This window comes from Gymnodraco acuticeps, unplaced genomic scaffold (genome assembly GCF_902827175.1).
Source record: "Gymnodraco acuticeps unplaced genomic scaffold, fGymAcu1.1, whole genome shotgun sequence".
Classification (NCBI taxonomy): Eukaryota; Metazoa; Chordata; class Actinopteri; order Perciformes; family Bathydraconidae; genus Gymnodraco; species Gymnodraco acuticeps.
The window spans coordinates 3,641,111-3,660,969 of NW_022990295.1; the positions used below are offsets into that span (position 1 = coordinate 3,641,111).

At 41.2% G+C, this 19,859-nt stretch overlaps 1 protein-coding gene across 2 annotated transcripts; it reads left to right on the top strand.

Moving 5' to 3' along the window:
* The first annotated feature begins 15,502 nt into the window (after positions 1 to 15,502).
* On the top strand, positions 15,503 to 19,782 carry LOC117550108. 2 transcript variants are annotated; one of them, XM_034222427.1, is made up of 9 exons: positions 15,504 to 16,230; positions 16,316 to 16,428; positions 16,507 to 16,613; positions 16,687 to 16,861; positions 16,943 to 17,057; positions 17,132 to 17,211; positions 17,313 to 17,401; positions 18,141 to 19,178; positions 19,353 to 19,782. In XM_034222427.1, the coding sequence occupies exons 1-9, from the start codon at positions 15,790 to 15,792 to the stop codon at positions 19,682 to 19,684; spliced, it is 2,490 nt and encodes an 829-aa protein (XP_034078318.1). In that variant the 5' UTR covers positions 15,504 to 15,789; the 3' UTR covers positions 19,685 to 19,782. The 2 variants fall into 2 exon arrangements, with proteins under 2 accessions (XP_034078317.1, XP_034078318.1); XM_034222426.1 differs by having other exon boundaries at positions 15,503 to 16,230; positions 18,141 to 19,782.
* Positions 19,783 to 19,859: the final 77 nt, after the last annotated feature.

Sequence of the window (19,859 nt, forward strand, 5' to 3'; positions counted from 1 at the left end):
CTAAAGTGCTTTAGCATTTTTTCACTTAGTGCTAATTCAGAGGCTTGGTATTACCCTTGTGTTTTGTTTTGGTAAAAATGGTTCATATCTTCAGTTAGCAAATAGCCTTACTGTTGCATTTAACTCTATATTAGATTCTGTTGGTTTTCGTCAGTGTAAATAAACCAACCCCTACTGCTATAATCACACTCTCGACCTTGTTCTGACTTATGGTATTGAAATTGAGCAACTATTAGTCGAACCGCATAATCCTGCTTTATCCGACCATTTCTTAGTAACTTTTGAAGTACTGTTACTAGACTACAAAGCATTAGTCAAAAGCTCCTGTAGCAGAAACCTATCTGTTAGTGCTATAGCCAAATTTAAGGAAGAGATTCCACCAATACTTAACTCGATAGCATGTCTGTATGTAAGGGAGGAAACTTATACAAAATGTACACCACCACAAATTGATCATGTTGTTGATAGTGCTACAGATGCGCTGCGAATAAAATTAGACTCTGTTGCTCCTTTGAAAAAGAAGAAAATAAAACAACATCGATTAGCTCCATGGCACAATGCTGAAACCCGCAAAATAAAGCAAAAGTCGAGACAACTTGAAAGGATATGGCGTTCCACTAAACTTGAATCTCGTTTAATTTGGCATATTACTCTCAATGAATATAAGAAAGCACTGCGTAAAGCGAGAGCAGCCTACTTCTCTTCATTAATAGATGAGAATAAGCACTGTAGCCAGGCTGACAGAGAGCCATAGCTCGATTGAGCCTTCTATTCCCATAGCACTCAGTAGTAATGATTGTATGTGCTTTTTTAACGATAAAATTGTTACTCTTAAAAACAAAATTAACGACCTCTTGCCTTTGACCAGTATAGTTTTATCCCGGAAACGTAAGTTCTAATATTACACTAGATAGTAAACTAGATTGCTTTACAGCCATAAACCTTGAACAATTAAATTCAATGATTCTCTCTTCTAAACCATCAACGTGTATGTTAGACCCAATTCCAACTAAGATGTTGAAGGAAGTTTTTCCATTAATTAGCACTTCTTTATTAAATATTATGAATATGTCTAAAAATGTTTAGACATATTCATATTCATATTTTATTATCAGGCTATGTTCCACAATCATTCAAAGTAGCAGTGATAAAAACCGCTTCTTAAAAAGCACTATAGACCTATTTATAATCTTCCGTTCCTCTCAAAGATTCTTGAGAAAGCAATCGCAAAACAGTTGTGTGATTACCTAAAAAACAATGATTTATTTAAAGATTTTCAGTCTGGCTTTAGAACACATCATAGCACAGAGACAGCTCTGGTTAAAGTCACAAATGACATTCTAATAGCCTCTGACAAGGGACTTGTCTCTATTCTTGTTTTGCTCGATCTCAGTGCTGCATTTGATACTATCGACCATGATATCTTATTGCAAAGACTAGAGCACTTAGTTGGCATACAGGGAACTGCTTTAGGCTGGTTTAGGTCCTATCTATCTGAACGCTCTCAGTTTGTACGTGTCAATGATGAATCTTCCACGCAAACCAAAGTTAGCCATGGAGTGCCACAGGGCTCAGTGCTCGGACCTATTTTGTTCACATTATATATGCTTCCGTTAGGCAATATTATAAGGAATCATTCTGTACATTTTCATTGTTATGCGGATGATATTCAACTATATTTATCAATCAAGCCTGATGAAATTAATCATCTAAATACAATTCAAGACTGCCTCAAGGACTTAAAAACGTGGATGACCTTAAACTTTTTGATGTTAAACACGACCAAAACTGAAGTTATTGTACTTGGCCCGAAGAATCTACGAAACAAATTATCTAAAGATATACTAACTATGGATGGCATTAATTTGGCCTCCAGTGAGACTGTAAGGAATGTTGGTGTTATATTTGATCAGGATTTATCCTTTAACGCCCACATAAAATCAATTTCAAGGACCGCCTACTTCCATCTACGTAACATTGCAAAAATCAGGCATATCTTGCCTCAAAACGATGCAGAGAAACTAGTCCATGCATTTGTTACTTCAAGGCTGGATTATTGTAACTCCTTATTATCAGGGTTCGGTTTACCAAGAAGTCAGTCAAGTCGCTTCAGCTGATTCAAAATGCTGCAGCTCGTGTACTAACCAGAGTTAGGAAAAGGGACCACATTACTCCTGTTCTGGCTGCCTTACACTGGCTCCCTATACAACACAGGATAGAATTTTAAATGATTCTTCTCGCCTACAAAGCCCTTAATGGGCAGGCGCCATCTTACCTTAAATAACTCATTATACCCTACTGTCCTACTAGGGCATTGCGTTCCAAGAATGCAGGGTTGTTGGTTGTTCCTAGAGTCTCTAAAAGTACAATGAGAGCCAGAGCCTTTTCTTATCAAGCTCCACATTTGTGGAATCAGCTTCCAGTTTGTGTTCGGGCGGCAGACACCCTATCCGTTTTTAAGAGTGCGCTTAAGACCTTCCTTTTTGATAAAGCTTATTGTTAGGGCTGATTAGATTCAGCCCCTAGTTTTGCTGATATAAGATAAGATAAGATAATACTTTATTCATCCCGAAGGAAATTGTTGTGCCAGAGTAACAAAATACAATAAACACAATAAACACAACAGCAAAACTGTACAATAAAAGTGCCGCAAAAAGAGCAATTAAACATCCACAGACAACATGAAACGTAGAAACATAGAAACATAGATGGTCACACAATCAATGCAATTATTATTAGCAGTATTTAGTAGTTAGTAGTGCAAAAAATAAAACGTAGTGGCAGTTACATAATTGCACGTTATCATAGCATTATTAATAATACTAATAATAATAATATAATATTGCACATAGTTATATATATATAGCAGTGAGTGTATTGCAATGATGTTAATTATATGGATATGTATATATATATAGGCTTAGTTTGTCGGGGGACATCTTACTTCTTCCTTCTCTCTGTCTATACCTGTGTACTCTCATGTTCCGATTAACCCAGCTTCCCCAAATTTCTTTCTTTTTGGTGTCTATATACGCCGGGATCCGGAGTCATGGATGATCCTGTTGCTGCGGTCCTGTGTCCTGGATCGTGAGCCCTGGATCTTGAGTTGTGGCTGTGGTCCTGAATCATAAGTCCTGGATGGATATCCTTGTGGATTCATCTTCCTATTATACACAAATGTATTTCCAAACATTCGGACTACCTATGTTGCAAATGTATTATCTTTTCAATTTACACACGGCATCTATTGCACGTCTGTCCGTCCTGAGAGAGGGATCCCTCCTCTGTTGCTCTCCCTGAGATTTCTCCCATTTTTCCCTTTAAACTGTGGGTTTTCTCCGGAAGATTTTCCTTGTACGATGTGAGGGTCTAAGGACAGAGGGTGTCGTATTGTCATACTGATATTCTGTACAAACTGTGAAGTCCACTGAGACAAATGTAACATTTGTGATATTGGGATATATAAATAAACATTGATTGATTGATTTCCACCACATCAATGGAGGGTGGCAACACAGCATTTGGAATGATTTTGGACATGTACAGTTGCAAGAAAAATGTGAACCCTTTGGATTCTCCACACATAGCGTTGTGTGTTCCTTCCAAACAACTCAACTTTGGTTTCATCTGTCCACAGAATATTTTGCCAGTAGTGCTGTGGAACATCCAGGTGCTCTTTTGCAAACTTCAAACGTGCAGCAATGTTTTTTCTGGACAGCAGTGGCTTCCTCTGTGGTGTCCTCCCATGAACTCCATTCTTGTTCAGTGTTTTACGTATCGTAGATTCGTCAACAGAGATGTTAGCATGTGCCAGAGATTTCTTTAAGTCTCTAGCTGACACTCTAGGATTCTTCTTCACCTCATTGAACATTCTGCGCTGTGCTCTTGCAGTCATCTTTACAGGATGGCCACTCCTAGGGAGAGTAGCAACAGTGCTGAACTTTCTCCATTTATAGACAATTTGTCTTACCGTGGACTGATGAACATCAAGGCTTTTAGAGATACTTTTGTAACCCTTTCCAGCTTTATGCAAGTCAACAATCCTTAATCGTAGGTCTTCTGAGAGCTCTTTTGTGCGAGGCATGGTTCACATCTGGCAATGCTTCTTAAGAATAGCAAATTCAAAACTGGTGTGTATTTTTTATAGGGCAGGGCAGCTTTAACCAACACCTCCAATCTCGTCTCATTGATTGGACTCCAGGTTGGCTGACTCCTGACTCCAATTAGCTCTTGAAGAAGTCTTTAGCCTAGGGGTTCACATACTTTTTCCACCCTGCACTGTGCATGGTGTGTTCAATAAAAACATGAAAACATATAATTGTTTGTGTGGTATTAGTTTAAGCAGACTGTGTTTGTCTATTGTTGTGACTTAGATGAAGATCAGAACACATTTTATGACCAACTTATGCAGAAATCCAGGTAATTCCAAAGGGTTCACATACTTTTTCTTGCAACTGTAGAGTGCCTTGGGGGACATGGACATGACGGGGCCGGGCAGCTCGGGCTGGAGGCTGTCAGAAGTGGTCGTACCGGGAACGGCCAAGGAGTGAGGCCTCTGCCCATCTGACAGCTCGGGGCCCAGGTGATTCAGCAGGGCCAGGTCATCCCTATAACCAGCATTGAGGGCACCGAGCCGCTCAAGATGGTGTTTGTGGAGGGGATGGATGAGGCTCATGTCCTGAAGGCTGGCACCAGCTTTGGTTTGTGACTGAGGCCTATAGGCTGTTGGGCTGTCGTCAGATTCACCATTATAAAGATGCTCCTCATCTAACCTCTGAGTCAGTGACCAACCCACTCTGTCCAGACCTGATGAGAGAAGACAAGTTCATAGTTATTATTTAGGAAATGAACGCACAAAGAAACAATCTATCATCAATTTGTTCTAGATAGAAGACCGTAACACAGGCTTATTCAATTGGCTGTATACATTAATACAATTTCAAAGCTAAAGAAGAAATACATCTGGGAAAATTCAATTTGTTTGCGGACACTCCAGCCAAAGTTTTCTCCCCCATTTGAAAATTAAAACACAGAGGAGCATAATTCTTCTCCTCTTATGTTTTGAAGAGAATGTGTGTTTGGAACGGGTATCTATAACAGAAATGCACTATAAACACAAACTAGGAAAAATAAAGAAGGTGTTAAAAGGACAGCAAGAGGTGAGGTGGGTCAAAAGTGGCCGTCTAAACCAGTGGTTCTAAAATGGGGGTACGCGGACCCCTAGGGGTACGTTGGAGTACTGCAGGGGGTACGTGAGATTTATTTTATGTTAATGAAAAATAGATAAATATACCAATTTTAGGAAAAGCAACGAAGTTTGAGCAGTTTGGGTTTTATATTAATAGTAGTGCTGTCAAAATTATCGCGTTAACGGCGGTAATTAATTTTTTGAATTAATTGCGTTAAAATATTTAACGCATTTAACGCATGTGCAGAATGGCCCGCCCCATACGTGCCACCAGTGGCAGCGCCAGGGTATGGCTGGGGTAGGCTACACCCATACCAAGAAATGGCTTAGCCCCACCATGAAAAAATGATGTTAAAGTAAGCAAAATAAAGTCTGCCAACTCGCGCGGAGTAAATTGCACAGACAGCAGTTAGTAAGATTGATTTCAGTAGCCACGGTTTTGAAAATGTTGTCACGTAGTGATCGTCTTCTCAATAGAACATCTTTGATAACGGCGTGGTGTTGTTGCAGGAAGTCCCGACGGAGAATACTTTTGCTGTAGTACAGGGGTGCACATAACTGGTACGCGTACCGTCACTTGTGTCACAAAGCACATTTGCGTACCGACATACTTGTGAAGCTTTTCCAGAAGGCGGTTAGATCACCGGACGACAGAGTCGGTCTCCGTGTGCACAGACAGGGCTGCTGTTAACGTCGGTCTGTACAACGGACTTGTGCCAAAACTACGCCAACCGGCTGCGGAGGGAGACTCCCCCCCCTTCACTGGAGAACTGCGCTAAAACAGCTGATCACAACGTTCACACTCTGTGGTCAAGAAGTACTCCACGAGCCGCCGCCCCCCCCCTCTGTCGACTTTCCTGAAGTACTCCCCCGTTGATAGAAATCAACACGTAATGAATTAAGACCCCACGGTTTGATGATTGATAGGTGTGTGGGTTGTCTTTCATTTTGACACGCAGAAAATGTTATAATAAACATACTGTATGTTAAATGGATATATCTGCCTTCTTTCCATTCCCACAACAATATACATAAATAAATGGCATATTTTTGGAAAATAGTTCGAATGGTGATTAATCATGATTAATTAATTTTTAAACTGTGATTAATCTGATTAACATTTTTAATCGTTTGACAGCCCTAATTAATAGACTAGAGTTACACATATTTAAAAACACGAAGTGTAATAACTGCAGTTGCCTCCCTGTCAGAATGACAAAGATTCTCAGTGAAGCACAAGCCCATGTTTCTCACTAAATTGTAAGTACAACTTATTAAAAAGATCAGTTCAATGCAGCTAATGTCGTCTTAAGTGTTATTGCATGATATTAAAATTGGTTTGCCATGAATTTAGTGATGGATTGTAAACATTTGAAATGTAGTGTTTCTCAGTTACAATGTTGTTGTTTTAATAAATCAGACACTGATGGTGCAAGGCTGTACTGTACCTCTTTATATAGGCTTTTCTTCCCTAACAAATAGTGTTTGCGGTGATCAGGGGGTACTTGGCTGCATTTTCTTTTCAACGGGGGTACATTATTGAAAATAGTTTGAGAATCACTGGTCTAGACTCTAAACAATATAAATGTATAGCCCTGCTTTGATATCATTTTAAATCAAGCACATACAATTGAAAAAGAAATGTATAGATGCATGTATTTTGTAACTTATGATCTGCATACCCAGTTCTCCCTACGTGTTCTTCATTAAATGTGCCTCGGGAATGTCTCTGGGCGTCTCTACGCCAACAAGTCCTCCAATTCATACGACCAAATGGGCCGATTGTTCAGGCCCCTTATTACGACCGAATATGTCGTTTGTTCAAGCGCTTAATACGTCCTATAATTACGTTTTAAAGTTTTCGCCCTCTAGTGCTCCCGTTGAATGCTAACGTTAAAGATGGTCGTTTATTCACAAATAACCCTCTCTGTAAAATCCTAAATTGTAGGATAGTTTAGCCATTAATATGCTTTTTGATTCGATTTCTAGCGAGAAGTGTATATTGTACTATTAGAATCCACGTCCAGGATCTATAGTTTGATAGATATTACGAAGATGATTTGAGGTATGTGGCAGCCTCCATGTAAAGTTACGGGTTGAAAACAGTATTTCCGGTCTCGATGTTTTCATAATAAAACCAATGATCAAATGATTTAACAGTGATATCTGCAATACTCATCAACTTAACCTTGTTAATTATACGACATTTATTGGTTTAAATTCAATTGTGTACAATGCTTTTGTGTTTTTCCCATAGGTTTTTCTCTTTCGATTCTGAGAGACACCTTTCTTTTTACAGAGGTTTTGATAGGCTAAAACATTGATTGTTTTATCCGCAATGCATGTCGGGATATGGTGTTTATGGGATATGAAATCGGAAAAACATTTTTTTTAAATAAAATAATACTTTATTCCGAGAGTTCTTGCTTTTTTATTTGGAAGTCATCACATAACGGCATTGTAATACACGGTTCGGCTGCATTAAATATTACATATCTGCCGTAGATATTTATTTATAGAGCCCTGATCAGAAGACCTTTTGACAAACTGTAAGAAATGCCGCCAAAACTGAATATGTGACGTGGATCATAAATATATTAGCAATTAAACAACATCTTCCATTTCTTTTCACACAACACGTCTCCTTGCAGTATCAACACTAATTCGGCTGACTTTTATATTTGATCCAATTGGTAGATAGGTTATATTTACACCATAACGGTGCACAGCTGATAGAAAGGGATTTTTTTGTAGTTTTTAAAGATATTATTTACTGAACTTTCCAACTCCTCATGCAGTTGACTGTTACAGGTCTATACAGGTTCATGGTACAATGCATAAGCTTCAAATCGAGAGACTGAAACTGTATTTTCCTTTACCGTTCTGTTTTAATTTCACAATAACTAAAATAAATGTAGTGGAGTAAAAATACCAGGTTAACCTCTGAATTGTAGTGGAGTAGAACAAAGTAGTATGCTGCTGTAACAAAAACCTTTCCCAACTTGGGATCAATGAAGTATATCTTATTTTAAGATGATCGATGGCTACTGCCATATTTGCAAAATGTGCCTCTGAACCTTGACAAGTGCATTTTTCAGGCTTATCAATGAACAACAGGAGGGGTCACAGACATAAGACCAGCTGTTAAATAAAGCTCTTCTGACCTTAGGTGTCATGTGGGTATATTAATTCACCCATTTATTAATTATATGTTTTAAATTTGATAACACCACTGTGTTTCGTATCCCCTAAACCTCCAGGGTGTACACAGTTTAATACTGGCAACTTCTAATTGTGGGAAAGAGACGTGCCCTAGAACATATTGCGAAACACACAATAGCCAGCATGTGTAGTTCTGAGGGGGGGGGCTGGACCCGGGGACTGGACCCGTCCAATTCCAATTTTGGAAAGTCTGCCGTGGTTCCATTCCATTTCATAAAGCTGTTTGATGCTCAGCGTAACCTTGTCGCACTGCCACTCCAACATCCAATCACAGGGCTTGATGACTAATCACGGGGTTTGTAAAGCAAGGCGGATGTTGTAGTCCCAAACAATAGCTGGGGATTCTGGGTAGTGTAGTGTCTTCGGAAACTGTAGTGTCTAAACTCCGAATCTCTCTGAATCTAAAGTAAAAACACAAAAGCATTGTACACAATTTAAACCAATCAATATTGTGTAATTAACAAGGATAAACTGATGTTTTTTAGTGGATGAGTTAGTAATGCAGATATCACTGTGTAATCATTTGACAGTGAGGGGAATATATCCGGTTTTATTATGAAAACTTCGAGACCGGGAAAACTGTTTTCACCAACGCTAACTTTACATGGAAGCTGCATACACGTTATCCTGGCGAGACCTCAAATCATCTTCGTAATATCTATCAAACAATAGATCCTACACATCGACTGGACGTGGATTCTAAGAGTATAATATACACTTCTCGCCAGAAACTATTCCAACATTTAGGATTTTCCAGAGAGGGTTATTTGTGAATAAACGTCCCTCCGGAGCGTTTGCAATGAACGGGCCGGGAGCAAGCCCGCCTTAACCTGCCATCAGGCCCTGGGGCTGATAGTTTTTGTAGGCCCCCTATTTAAACAACAAATCAAAGTAATTTCCTCGGCAGGCTCTGTGATCGCACTTCTCCTCTCTGCCCTACGCGCGCCTGGTCCTCTCCTCCAGATGAGTGACGTATCAGGCCTCCCTCATGTATTTGTCCGGTTGCCGTTGGCTCCCCTCCACGTAGCAAGTCCTCCTCGTCGTCCTCTCCATCTCCTCCAACAGATAATGTCCCTCCTGTCTGTTTTTCCTATCCCGCTACTCCATCGCTATCAGAACCAGACGGCCTACTTGGCTCCGAGGCCGGCACCGCTGCCGCTCGGTACAGAACTAATCTGTCCTTCCTCCTCATCCTGGCCTACAGGTTTAAAATAACCTGTAGGCTTCAACATGTTTTGTAATAGCTGCTTGTCTCGAAACTCCTTTTCCCTCAACAATTTCCTTTTCTGAGTGCCACTCTCAAACTTTTTCTTCTCCGACATTTTCTCCTAAACAACCTTCATCTGTCACTCAATCACTCACAATTTGATACGTCACATGTGAAACATATTCTCATTCTGATTGGCTGTTAAGTGGTGCACACTGACTGTTTCGGAGTCATCATTTTTGAGAAACATCTCTGGAATCCATCGATCTGATTGATTAGCGGAGCAAATGATCAAAATAGTAGGAGGGAAGATATTTTCGTTTGGATTACTGTGGTCTGGGGGAAGCTCACGAGTGTGTGTGTGTGTGTGTGTGAGTGTGTGTGTGTGTGTGTGGTGTGTGTGTGTGTGTGTGTGTGTGTGTGTGTGTGTGTGTGTGTGTGTGTGTGTGTGTGTGTGTGTGTGTGTGTGTGTGTGTACACGTGTGTGTGTGTGTGTGTGTGTATACGTGTGTCTTTGTGTATTTTTTCGTTTGTGTGTATTGTGTTTGTTTCCCGGGGAAAACACTCACGAGAAACACCGGCTGTTTGAAGTTACTTCGTTCTCCGCTTGTAATTATGCCGTTACAAGCTTCAAAGTTGTATTTATCATCTGAATTTGCCGAAACAAGTTTAATATTCTGAAAGCCACTATACGCCTTACATTAATAATTTCAGTGGAGGGAGGGAAGGCGGCGCTGTGGAACAGCAGAGTGGAGGGAGAGCTGTCTTCTTCCCTTTACAAGCTTCAAAAATGTATTTATCGTGTGATTTTGGAAATAAAAGTTTCATATTCTGAAAGCCAAGACTTTGTTTATTTTTAACATTTTAAAAAAACACCCGAAATAAAAATATATATATTTTAATTTTTTTTATTTTGTTATTTATTGGCTCATGATAGGCCCCCGATCTCCGTAGGCCCCTGGGCTTCAGCCCAGGTCAGCCCGTGCATTAAGGCGGCCCTGGCCGGGAGCATGTTGTTTCTTACACGACCACTAGAGTACCTCTAGTGGTCGTGTAAGAAACAACATACACTTTAAAACGTGTCTCTGGGTCGTAATAAGGGCATGAACAATCGGCCAATATGGTCGTTTTTTGTCGGACAGGCTGCTCTACGCTCAGTTTAAAGTGAGTTCAACACCTGTTTGATGATTCTCACGTACATTTGAATCCTCACCGTCACCCCTGAAAGGAAGCTAGTTGATTTCTGTCTCCAACACTAAAAGCGATTAGCTCCATGTTAGCGCTCATCAGTCTGGTGATTAATCCCATCCTTCCCCTAACAGTGTTTCACAACTGTTTTCACATCAGCTCAACATTTCTCTCTTTATCTACATTTGTTCGCAGATTTGCGGGCTATGTGACCGGGAGCTGTATACAACCTGAGGCGGTCAGTTTAACCCTGAACACAGAAGACGTTTTTGCACGCTGTAAACAAACTTCATAGACGCTAAATTGAGTTCCACTCTGTAAACCTGAGCTACATTTAAATGAAACCTTTTTTTAAAAACGGCTTAGCTCCGCTGTTTATTCACCCTGTCCAAGCTAGCCAAGTCCTTTGTGGGTAACTTGTGTGTTTTTGCATCCTTTAACAGGGACTCTGAGTCTGAAACTTCAGCGCTGGGGAGTGAGGTGTAGCAACAGCGGAAGGGCTTGACACCACTGCTGCTTTAACCTATTTGCACAAAACTGTCGAGGAACACGACCACCAACTATCTGGACTAACAGAGAGACCATGATGAATTGGAAATGGGGGACCCTGATGTAAACAAGACGAAAGTCTTTCTCTGGTCTGCATCCCCTTAACAATTGTATGTTTTGAGCTGTACTGTACTGTACCCAATATACAAGCTGTTAATAAACTTTTCAATCAATCAATCAAACCACAGACCACAGCTGCTGCACAAACATCCTCAGCATTAAGGCTCCCTGCAGCGGACCACACAGGTTTACATCGCCCTCTAGTGGCCGGTCCGGGGCATCTCCTGTGTTGTCCTTTATCTCCAGCTGTGTCCAGCCTTTTTGTTTCATCAACACCGTTACTACACTCCTCTGCTGTGAATGCAGTGCACTATATACTGAAATACTTGGTCAGAATTGGGACACAGCTTGTGATCTATGGTAGTTTATTAAGTATTTATTTGCTGGTTTACATGCTCTGACCTTCACTCGTGCAGCAGACTGGAGTGTGATGTTACCGTTAATGTTTACCACGTCTTAGGTCACTTGTGTTCGCCTTTCCATTCAGACAGCGTGCTCTGAAGGAAACACACACTTTCAGCCCTTAGTTATGAAGAGTATACCAGCACTATCCCACTAACTGGAGTCATCTGAAGCTCTGCTACATTTTATACTTCTTATTTGGTGCCGTTGTTCCTTGTACAGTTAGTTCAAGTTAAAAACTTGAATCTCCTGAAGGGGAAAAGGCACCTTGGGGTATGATATACTGTATGTGTGAATCACTGCCTTACATTTTCACCTTAAATTATTAGTTGCAATGAGATTTCTGTTAAAATTCTTGCACAGGTTTTTTTGTTTTTGCTTCACAGAATAGTTTTTCCCATTCAACCTTTTCTTTGCTTTAACATTTCAGCCAATCTCTTCTCTTCTGGTTTATTAGATCTTTCTGAATGTGCTTTCACATCGTAGTCCACTCCAGTATGAAGTCATACAGCATGTTCTCCCCTCCCAAAGGGAAGGGAACCATGATTTATTTAATTATTTATTTGAATGAAATATTTAAGGAATTCTTTTTTTGTTTCTTATGAAGGCACATGTTGATAATAATTTATGAACCTTGAGTGGTTAGTGATTTTCATGTCCTGTGGAAAAAACTTGAAATCAAACATCAAATTGGTGGATTTCTTTTTCTAAGAAAATAAAATGGAAAAGGTTGCTGTATGATACACATACTACCTTTACAGTGTTACTGGTATTAAGATTTCATAGACACCTCTTTGAAACTTAATATATTTCTGTATCTATAATTTTCATTCTAAGTATCTCTGAAAGAGGTGAATGAAGCACATTATGTCTCCGAAGTGTTATTTGCAGATGTGTGTATAATATGTAAATACATTTCTAAGTTTGACCTTCTTGAGCAATATAAATCAATGAAAAGATGAAAAATGTGGTGTACATTTTTAATTTAAGTCTGTAAATAAAGTTTGTAAAAACAGAGAAAACTTTCTATGTGTTTGAAATATCAAAATCTAGAATATTTAACTAAATTGTTCACCTGATCATTGATCAAATCTAAAATCCTTAGTTTCATAGTTTTTAACCCTTGACAATAATGTGCATACATTTAATGTAATATGTAAATGTAACTTCCAATAAATAGGACCTACAACATATTTACAGTAAGTATTTTTTGAAAATTAAATTAATAAAAGCTGCTCAATGATACGAACAATTATTTGGTACATTTAAACCATAGAATACATAAAGATTTAAAAAACAAAATTTGCATGGAATTCAAAGAAATAAAACGTTAAAAAAAAGCCGGCCTGTGTTCACTCCGGAAGAGGATTAGGGCCAAGTGGATGTATGGATCTACGGAGCCCCTAAAGGGAAATTACAAAAAAAAACAGAGAGAAAAAAAAAAATCAGGATAACGGGTTAGTATCTCGTGCGTACTTTTTTTTTGTTGAGAAAGTTACCGGTGCGCCAAGGAGGAAGTGAAGTGCACAAGGGGACAACCATTTCATTGCAGACTGTTATGTTTATGTGGGGAAATGACAGTGCATACATTATTTGAGATGTATTTCGTACTCAGACTTCACTTTAAGGACATTTCGGCCAGGAGTGTGTGGTCACTCCAGGAGGCAGCGGGACGTGTAACTCAGAGAAGAGCAGCACCAGCGCTCAAAGAGCTTTTACGCACCGCCTATGTGTTTACCTTAATTGAACAGCTATAAAGAGTGACCACAGGCTGTTACGTTTTAACCACACACACCTCTACACACATCGAACTGCCCGATTACTCCCCCTTTTATTAGTTTTATGAAGGAGATGTCCGGTCACCAGGGCGCATGATGGGCGGACTGGGACTAAAAATCAGCCCGGGAATCTCACCCAGCCCAGCCCACGTAAACTGTCAAGGGGGGCGGCTAGTGAACTGTCAACGGGGGGAGCCTCGCTGCGGGGAAACGGTGGACCTAATGGCCCGATCGGAGTGGGCCCACTTCGGTACCGGCCCATTGGGATTCGCCCCGAACGTCCCGATGGCCAGTCCGCCACTGGGCCTCTCTGTGTGTGTGTGTGTGTGTGTGTGTGTGTGTGTGTGTGTGGTGTGTGTGGTGTGTGTGTGTGTGTGTGTGTGTGTGTGTGTGTGTGTGTGTGTGTGTGTGTGTGTGTGTGTGTGTGTGTGTGTGTGTGTGTGTGTGTGTGTTGTAGGAGCAAACACAATATCTGTGGCTTAAAGCCCACCTGTGCTCCGCGCCGTCCGTTAGATGAGCCTGGTCAGATTGATAAAAGAGGGAGTTCAACACACCAGCATAAAAGTTATAACAATAATCTGATTTTAATACAGTAAAAAACACAATACGAAATACAGAGTGCCCTGAAACAGAACACTTCGGGCTCCCCGCTGTACTGCCGTGCGATACAGATATCGGGACCAGCCAGTCAGAAACAGGGGGCATTTTTGCATGAAGAAACAACAGTATATATGGACATATTTGGAGGTGGAGATGTGTCGGCTCTTCCGTCCCATTTTACTCCTAAACGAATTAGAGTTCTGGGAAAAAGTATCTTTCTTCTGAACAGAGCGTGACAGCATCGGAACTATACAAGGTCAGAATCACTTTTTATCTTATACCTGGGTTAACTCCTTTAATTTCCCAGGGAAGATTTCACACAAACTATTCTTTTAAAACAATCAAACATTGTACACAGAAATATTGGTGCTTCGGATTATTCCCAGCAAGGACCAAAGAAAAAGAACATGTGTGTGTGTTAGTGAGGGAAAGTGTGTGTGTGTGTGCATGCTGATAAGCAGAGGCATATGTGTGTGTGTGTGTGTGTGTGTGTGTGTGTGTGTGTTGCTGATATCTGGGTTAAGGAGTTTATGTGTGTGTGCTGCATGAAGACAGGAGGAGGTGTATGTGTGTGTGTCAGGGTCTCTGGGTCATGGAGTGTAAGTAAGAAGGTTTAGATATATAGGATTACTTTAAACAGTCCCAAATAATACATGTTCACTTCAATACAGTTCAAGATAATACCTGTTTACTTTAATACAGTTTAGAACAATATCTGGGTGCTTTAGTGTGTGTGTGTGTGTGTGTGTGTGTGTGTGTGTGTGTGTGTGTGTGTGTGTGTGTGTGTGTGTGTGTGTGTGTGTGTGTGTGTGTGCGTGTGCGTGTGCGTGTGTGTGTGTGTGTGTGTTCTGAGTGTTTGTTTCCCTTTAAAACAACAGGTTCTATGAGAGTCACGGACATTAATTCATAGATCAAAGCAGACTGGTTTACAGACTCTCCTGTCTGAGTTCGAAATATATCTCAAATAATGTGTGCACTGTCATTTCCCCACGTATACATAGTCTAACAGTCTGCAATTAAATGGTTGTTTCCTGTGTGTTCCACTTCCTCCTTGGTGCATCGGTAACTTTCTCAACAAAAAAAATGAAAAAAAGATAAACGAACCCGTTTTCCTGACTTTATTTTTTTTCTCATATTTTTTTTATGTCTCTTAAACCGTTATTCCGACTTTTTTTTTTCCATGTCCCTTAGGGGCTCCGTAAAATATGATTTATTTCTTAGAATTATGACTTTAATCTCAGAACTAACATTTGTTTTCACTTTTGTTCAGATTTCCAAAAAAAATCTAATGTGGCCCCCCTCCTCTTCCGTTTTCACTGCACAACAAACGTTAAATACATTTCACCTATTTCTCTTTAATTTATCATCTTTCTAAAATAAAACTCACTCTACAGTCGTTAGACACGTTTTTAAGTCACGAATAAACATTGAAACTTCCACTAGTTGCTTTTGACTGAAACACCCAAATGAAGCTGAACCTCGCGTGCTGGCTGCTGATTTATACTCGCGCCTAATTACCTCCAGCCGTGGCTGAGCGTCTCGTGCAGATTGAAAGGGAAGGGAAAGGTAGAAGGACAGCACAGCAGTCTGTTGCGATGAAAACAAAGTGGTGTATAATGTGGAGTGTTTTATCACTTGGCATCCTCAGCTACGCACAGGGCACTTCTGAATCTCCATTCACCAGAAGGAAAACGCATTTTAAACAACAACAATCCAAATCAGTCAAACATTTAACGACAGACGACAGAAAACTCTCCCACCGGTTACCTGCCATCCCTTCCCCATTGTCTGTACTCACTTCCGCGTTTATGCGTCCAGAGGAAAAGCTCCAGTCGGACTTTGCTTACCTGCAAGACGTTTCTGTCACCTGCTCCACGGCTGACTTTGTCTTGCGGGTCAAACCAGTTTTCTACGGCCATGGTGCCAATGCAGAGGAGCTGAGACTAGGCAGCGGCTGCAAAAGCAACGGGGTTCTCAGACCCTACGGTGACCTGCTCTTCACGTACCCTCTGACGGCGTGTGGAGCCGTGCGGGAGGTAAGATTTGTGTTGCTTGTTTCCAGTCTCTGTCCCTGCATACTCTTAAAATCTCAGTGTCTGACCCCCTCTTGGACTTTGACAGTCGCCCCCCGGTTATCTCCTCTACAAATTCACACTCCATTATGAGCCTTCGCCAAAACGTTTCCCAACCAGAGCGCAGCGGATCGATGTGGACATTGAATGCCGTTATCAAAGGTTTGTCTCAGCTTTTTTTCATCAGCTTGTGTGTGTGTGTGTGTGGGGAAGCTCGATGTTCACTATCTCCATGTCCAGGAACCACCATGTGCACAAGCTGACAGTGCAGCCCACCTGGGAGACTCCTGTTCTGCGTAAAAAACTGAAGGGAAATGCAAATGACTTCCAGATGGAGTTGATGGATGGTATGTTTAAAGAACAGTAGATTAGGAATAAAGAGCTTCTGGCCCCATCTCATTTGATATATTTATGTTTTAGATTTGTGGAGCACACCTGCCCAGTCACGGGTGTACCAGCTTGGAAAGACGGTTAATTTCCAGATCTCTGCACCTCATCTCTCAACTGGTTCAAAACTGTACATCAATAGCTGCTATGCTTCACCATCCAGTGACTCTAAATCATCCCTCAAATACAGCATCATTGGCAATTTTGGGTGAGAAAAGTGGACGGTAGTGCATTTTTAGAAAAATCTTTTGGTTTGGGTTCTTTAGTGTCATATTGTTGTTGTCCACAGCTGTATGCTGGACAGTAAGAGCGACCCAGGGGCGTCTCGGTTCGTCTCTCGGACAGACAAGACCCTGAGATTCTCCATCCAGGCCTTCCAGTTCACTGCAGACCCTGACTCGGAGGTGAGTGTGGTTTATAATTATCTGGATTCTCCTAGTTATTCTTTAGCTGCAGCTTAACCCAGTTTCTTTTTTAGGTTAATATTCACTGCAAGTTATTAGTCTCATCTGAAGACCCGGGTCCTGCTCACAAATCATGCACCTACAAAAAGGACAGGTGAGATTTGGCACTTTAAACTACATTTCCATTACAGGACTGTAGTCTTTCACCTGTTTCCACATGGATTGAGAATATTTGTGTTGCATTTGCCATGACAGGTGGAAGGCCCTCTCTGGTGACAAGACCATATGTGACTGCTGTGATTCACAGTGTGTGCCCTCTAAACTCCAGAGGGCCATGATGGAAGGTTTGACTTTTTTGTTGTTTTAAGACATGGATAGCATGCACCCATTCCTACTCGGATGTATTGGATTGTTGTGGTAACTTTAAGTGGCACTAAAAAACATGTTTGTATCACTAGCTTACAATTATCTTATGACCCACCAAAAGTGGAATGGGAGAATGGACACCCTACAGATGTTTACGTGCATTAAGACAATATGTTTATGTTTGACAAAGCAAATGAGGTATTATCATGAAATAAGAAAGTGCGCATTGTGACCATTTGGATAAAACCATGGGTGTTAACATGTTTTTAATTATATTGACACAATAGTAGTTAAAGGTTTTTACAGAGGGAATTTTCGATATCTCTTTGTAACACTGCATAAATCTAATATTTGACATGTTTTTAGGAATAAAATGAAATATATAAATCAGGATAGCGATACCCCCTCTGTACAATCCTTCGGAATATATAAGTGAAGTTGAGATATCTCAGGAAATTACTCTTTAGGAAAATGCTCTGCTAACTTTTGGTGACTGTAGGACTCACCGGCAAAGAAATAAAGTAAAATAAACACCTAAATGTGTATTTTTGGATGTTTTTATTTCAACTCGTTTTTAGAGAAAGGCATGTTATGGAAGCAACACATCCCAATCTCTCAAAATTGACCAGGTTATGCGAAAAGCATTTTTTAATGTCTTACCTTAAGTTATATCAATGAAAGTGATAACACATTTCTACTTTTAACTTTATATTTCAGGTTTTTCCAGCAGTGGGTCTTTGCTGGTCTCTGATCAGCCGTACACGACAGAAGATGACCTTCTACCAGTCGGCATTAGCGGAGTCGGCCATGTCACGATGCATGACACCGATAAGCTGCAAGAGACCCCGCTGGAAAGTGATGATGTAGTGACTTATGATGATTACAACGAAGAGCTAGACTACGCATATGAAGAAGAGGAGGAGGAAGAGGGGTTTGAAGAGGATGAAGAAGGAAGTGGGTTTATCCTTGGAGTGATACCTGAACCTCATTCAGAGGAGTTAGGATTTAGGGACAGGGTTTCAGTTGAGTCTAAGGTGAAGGATTCACATCAGTTAAAAGAGGATGGGTCAGGGTTTGTAGGGCGAGAAGAGAGTGAAGAGCAGGAGGAATTTAAAGGAGGAGAAGATGAGACCCATTGGAATCAGGAGGAGGCTGAAGTCTTACGTCATTGGGAGCAGTTGGATGAAATCTTCACATCACAAGTCGTCCCACAGAGAGAATCACACCTGCCGGCCTCTGAAAGTGAGGAAGAGGAGAGGAAGCATACAGGTGGAGGTGAAGAGCATGAGAGGAAGCATACAGGTGGAGGTGAAGAGCATGAGAGGAAGCATACAGGTGGAGGTGAAGAGCATGAGAGGATGGAGGAGAGGAAGCATATAGGTGGAGTTGAAGAGCATGAGAGGATGACGGAGGAGAGGAAGCATACAGGTGGAGTTGAAGAGCATGAGAGGATGGAGGAGGAGAGGAAGCATACAGGTGGAGGTGAAGAGCATGAGAGGATGACGGAGGAGAGGAAGCATACAGGTGGAGTTGAAGAGCATGAGAGGATGGAGGAGGAGAGGAAGCATACAGGTGGAGGTGAAGAGCATGAGAGGATGACGGAGGAGAGGAAGCATACAGGTGGAGGTGAAGAGCATGAGAGGATGATGGAGGAGAGGAAGCATATAGGTGGAGGTGAAGAGCATGAGAGGATGATGGAGGAGAGGAAGCATACAGGTGGAGGTGAAGAGCATGAGAGGAAGCATACAGGTGGAGGTGAAGAGCATGAGAGGATGGAGGAGAGGAAGCATATAGGTGGAGTTGAAGAGCATGAGAGGAAGCATACAGGTGGAGGTGAAGAGCATGAGAGGATGACGGAGGAGAGGAAGCATACAGGTGGAGTTGAAGAGCATGAGAGGATGGAGGAGGAGAGGAAGCATACAGGTGGAGGTGAAGAGCATGAGAGGATGACGGAGGAGAGGAAGCATACAGGTGGAGGTGAAGAGCATGAGAGGATGACGGAGGAGAGGAAGCATATAGGTGGAGTTGAAGAGCATGAGAGGATGGAGGAGGAGAGGAAGCATACAGGTGGAGGTGAAGAGCATGAGAGGATGGAGGAGGAGAGGAAGCATACAGGTGGAGTTGAAGAGCATGAGAGGATGGAGGAGGAGAGGAAGCATACAGGTGAAGAGCATGAGAGGATGACTGAGTGGGAGGATGACGACAGTCTAGAAGATTTCGTAGATGATGGAGAGAGTACCTGGTATTTCCCATGGAGGTAGCGTTGGGTCAATGGATCGATCAGTATTCTGCTCAAAGACCCTAACCCCCATGATAGTAGGATATTCTGATTTATTTCAATAAAAAACATGAAAATGCAGCTGATGGATTTGTCATGAATTTAAAAACATGCTAAGCAGGAACTTAAGTTCTCAGTGTTTAAATGTCATTGGAAGA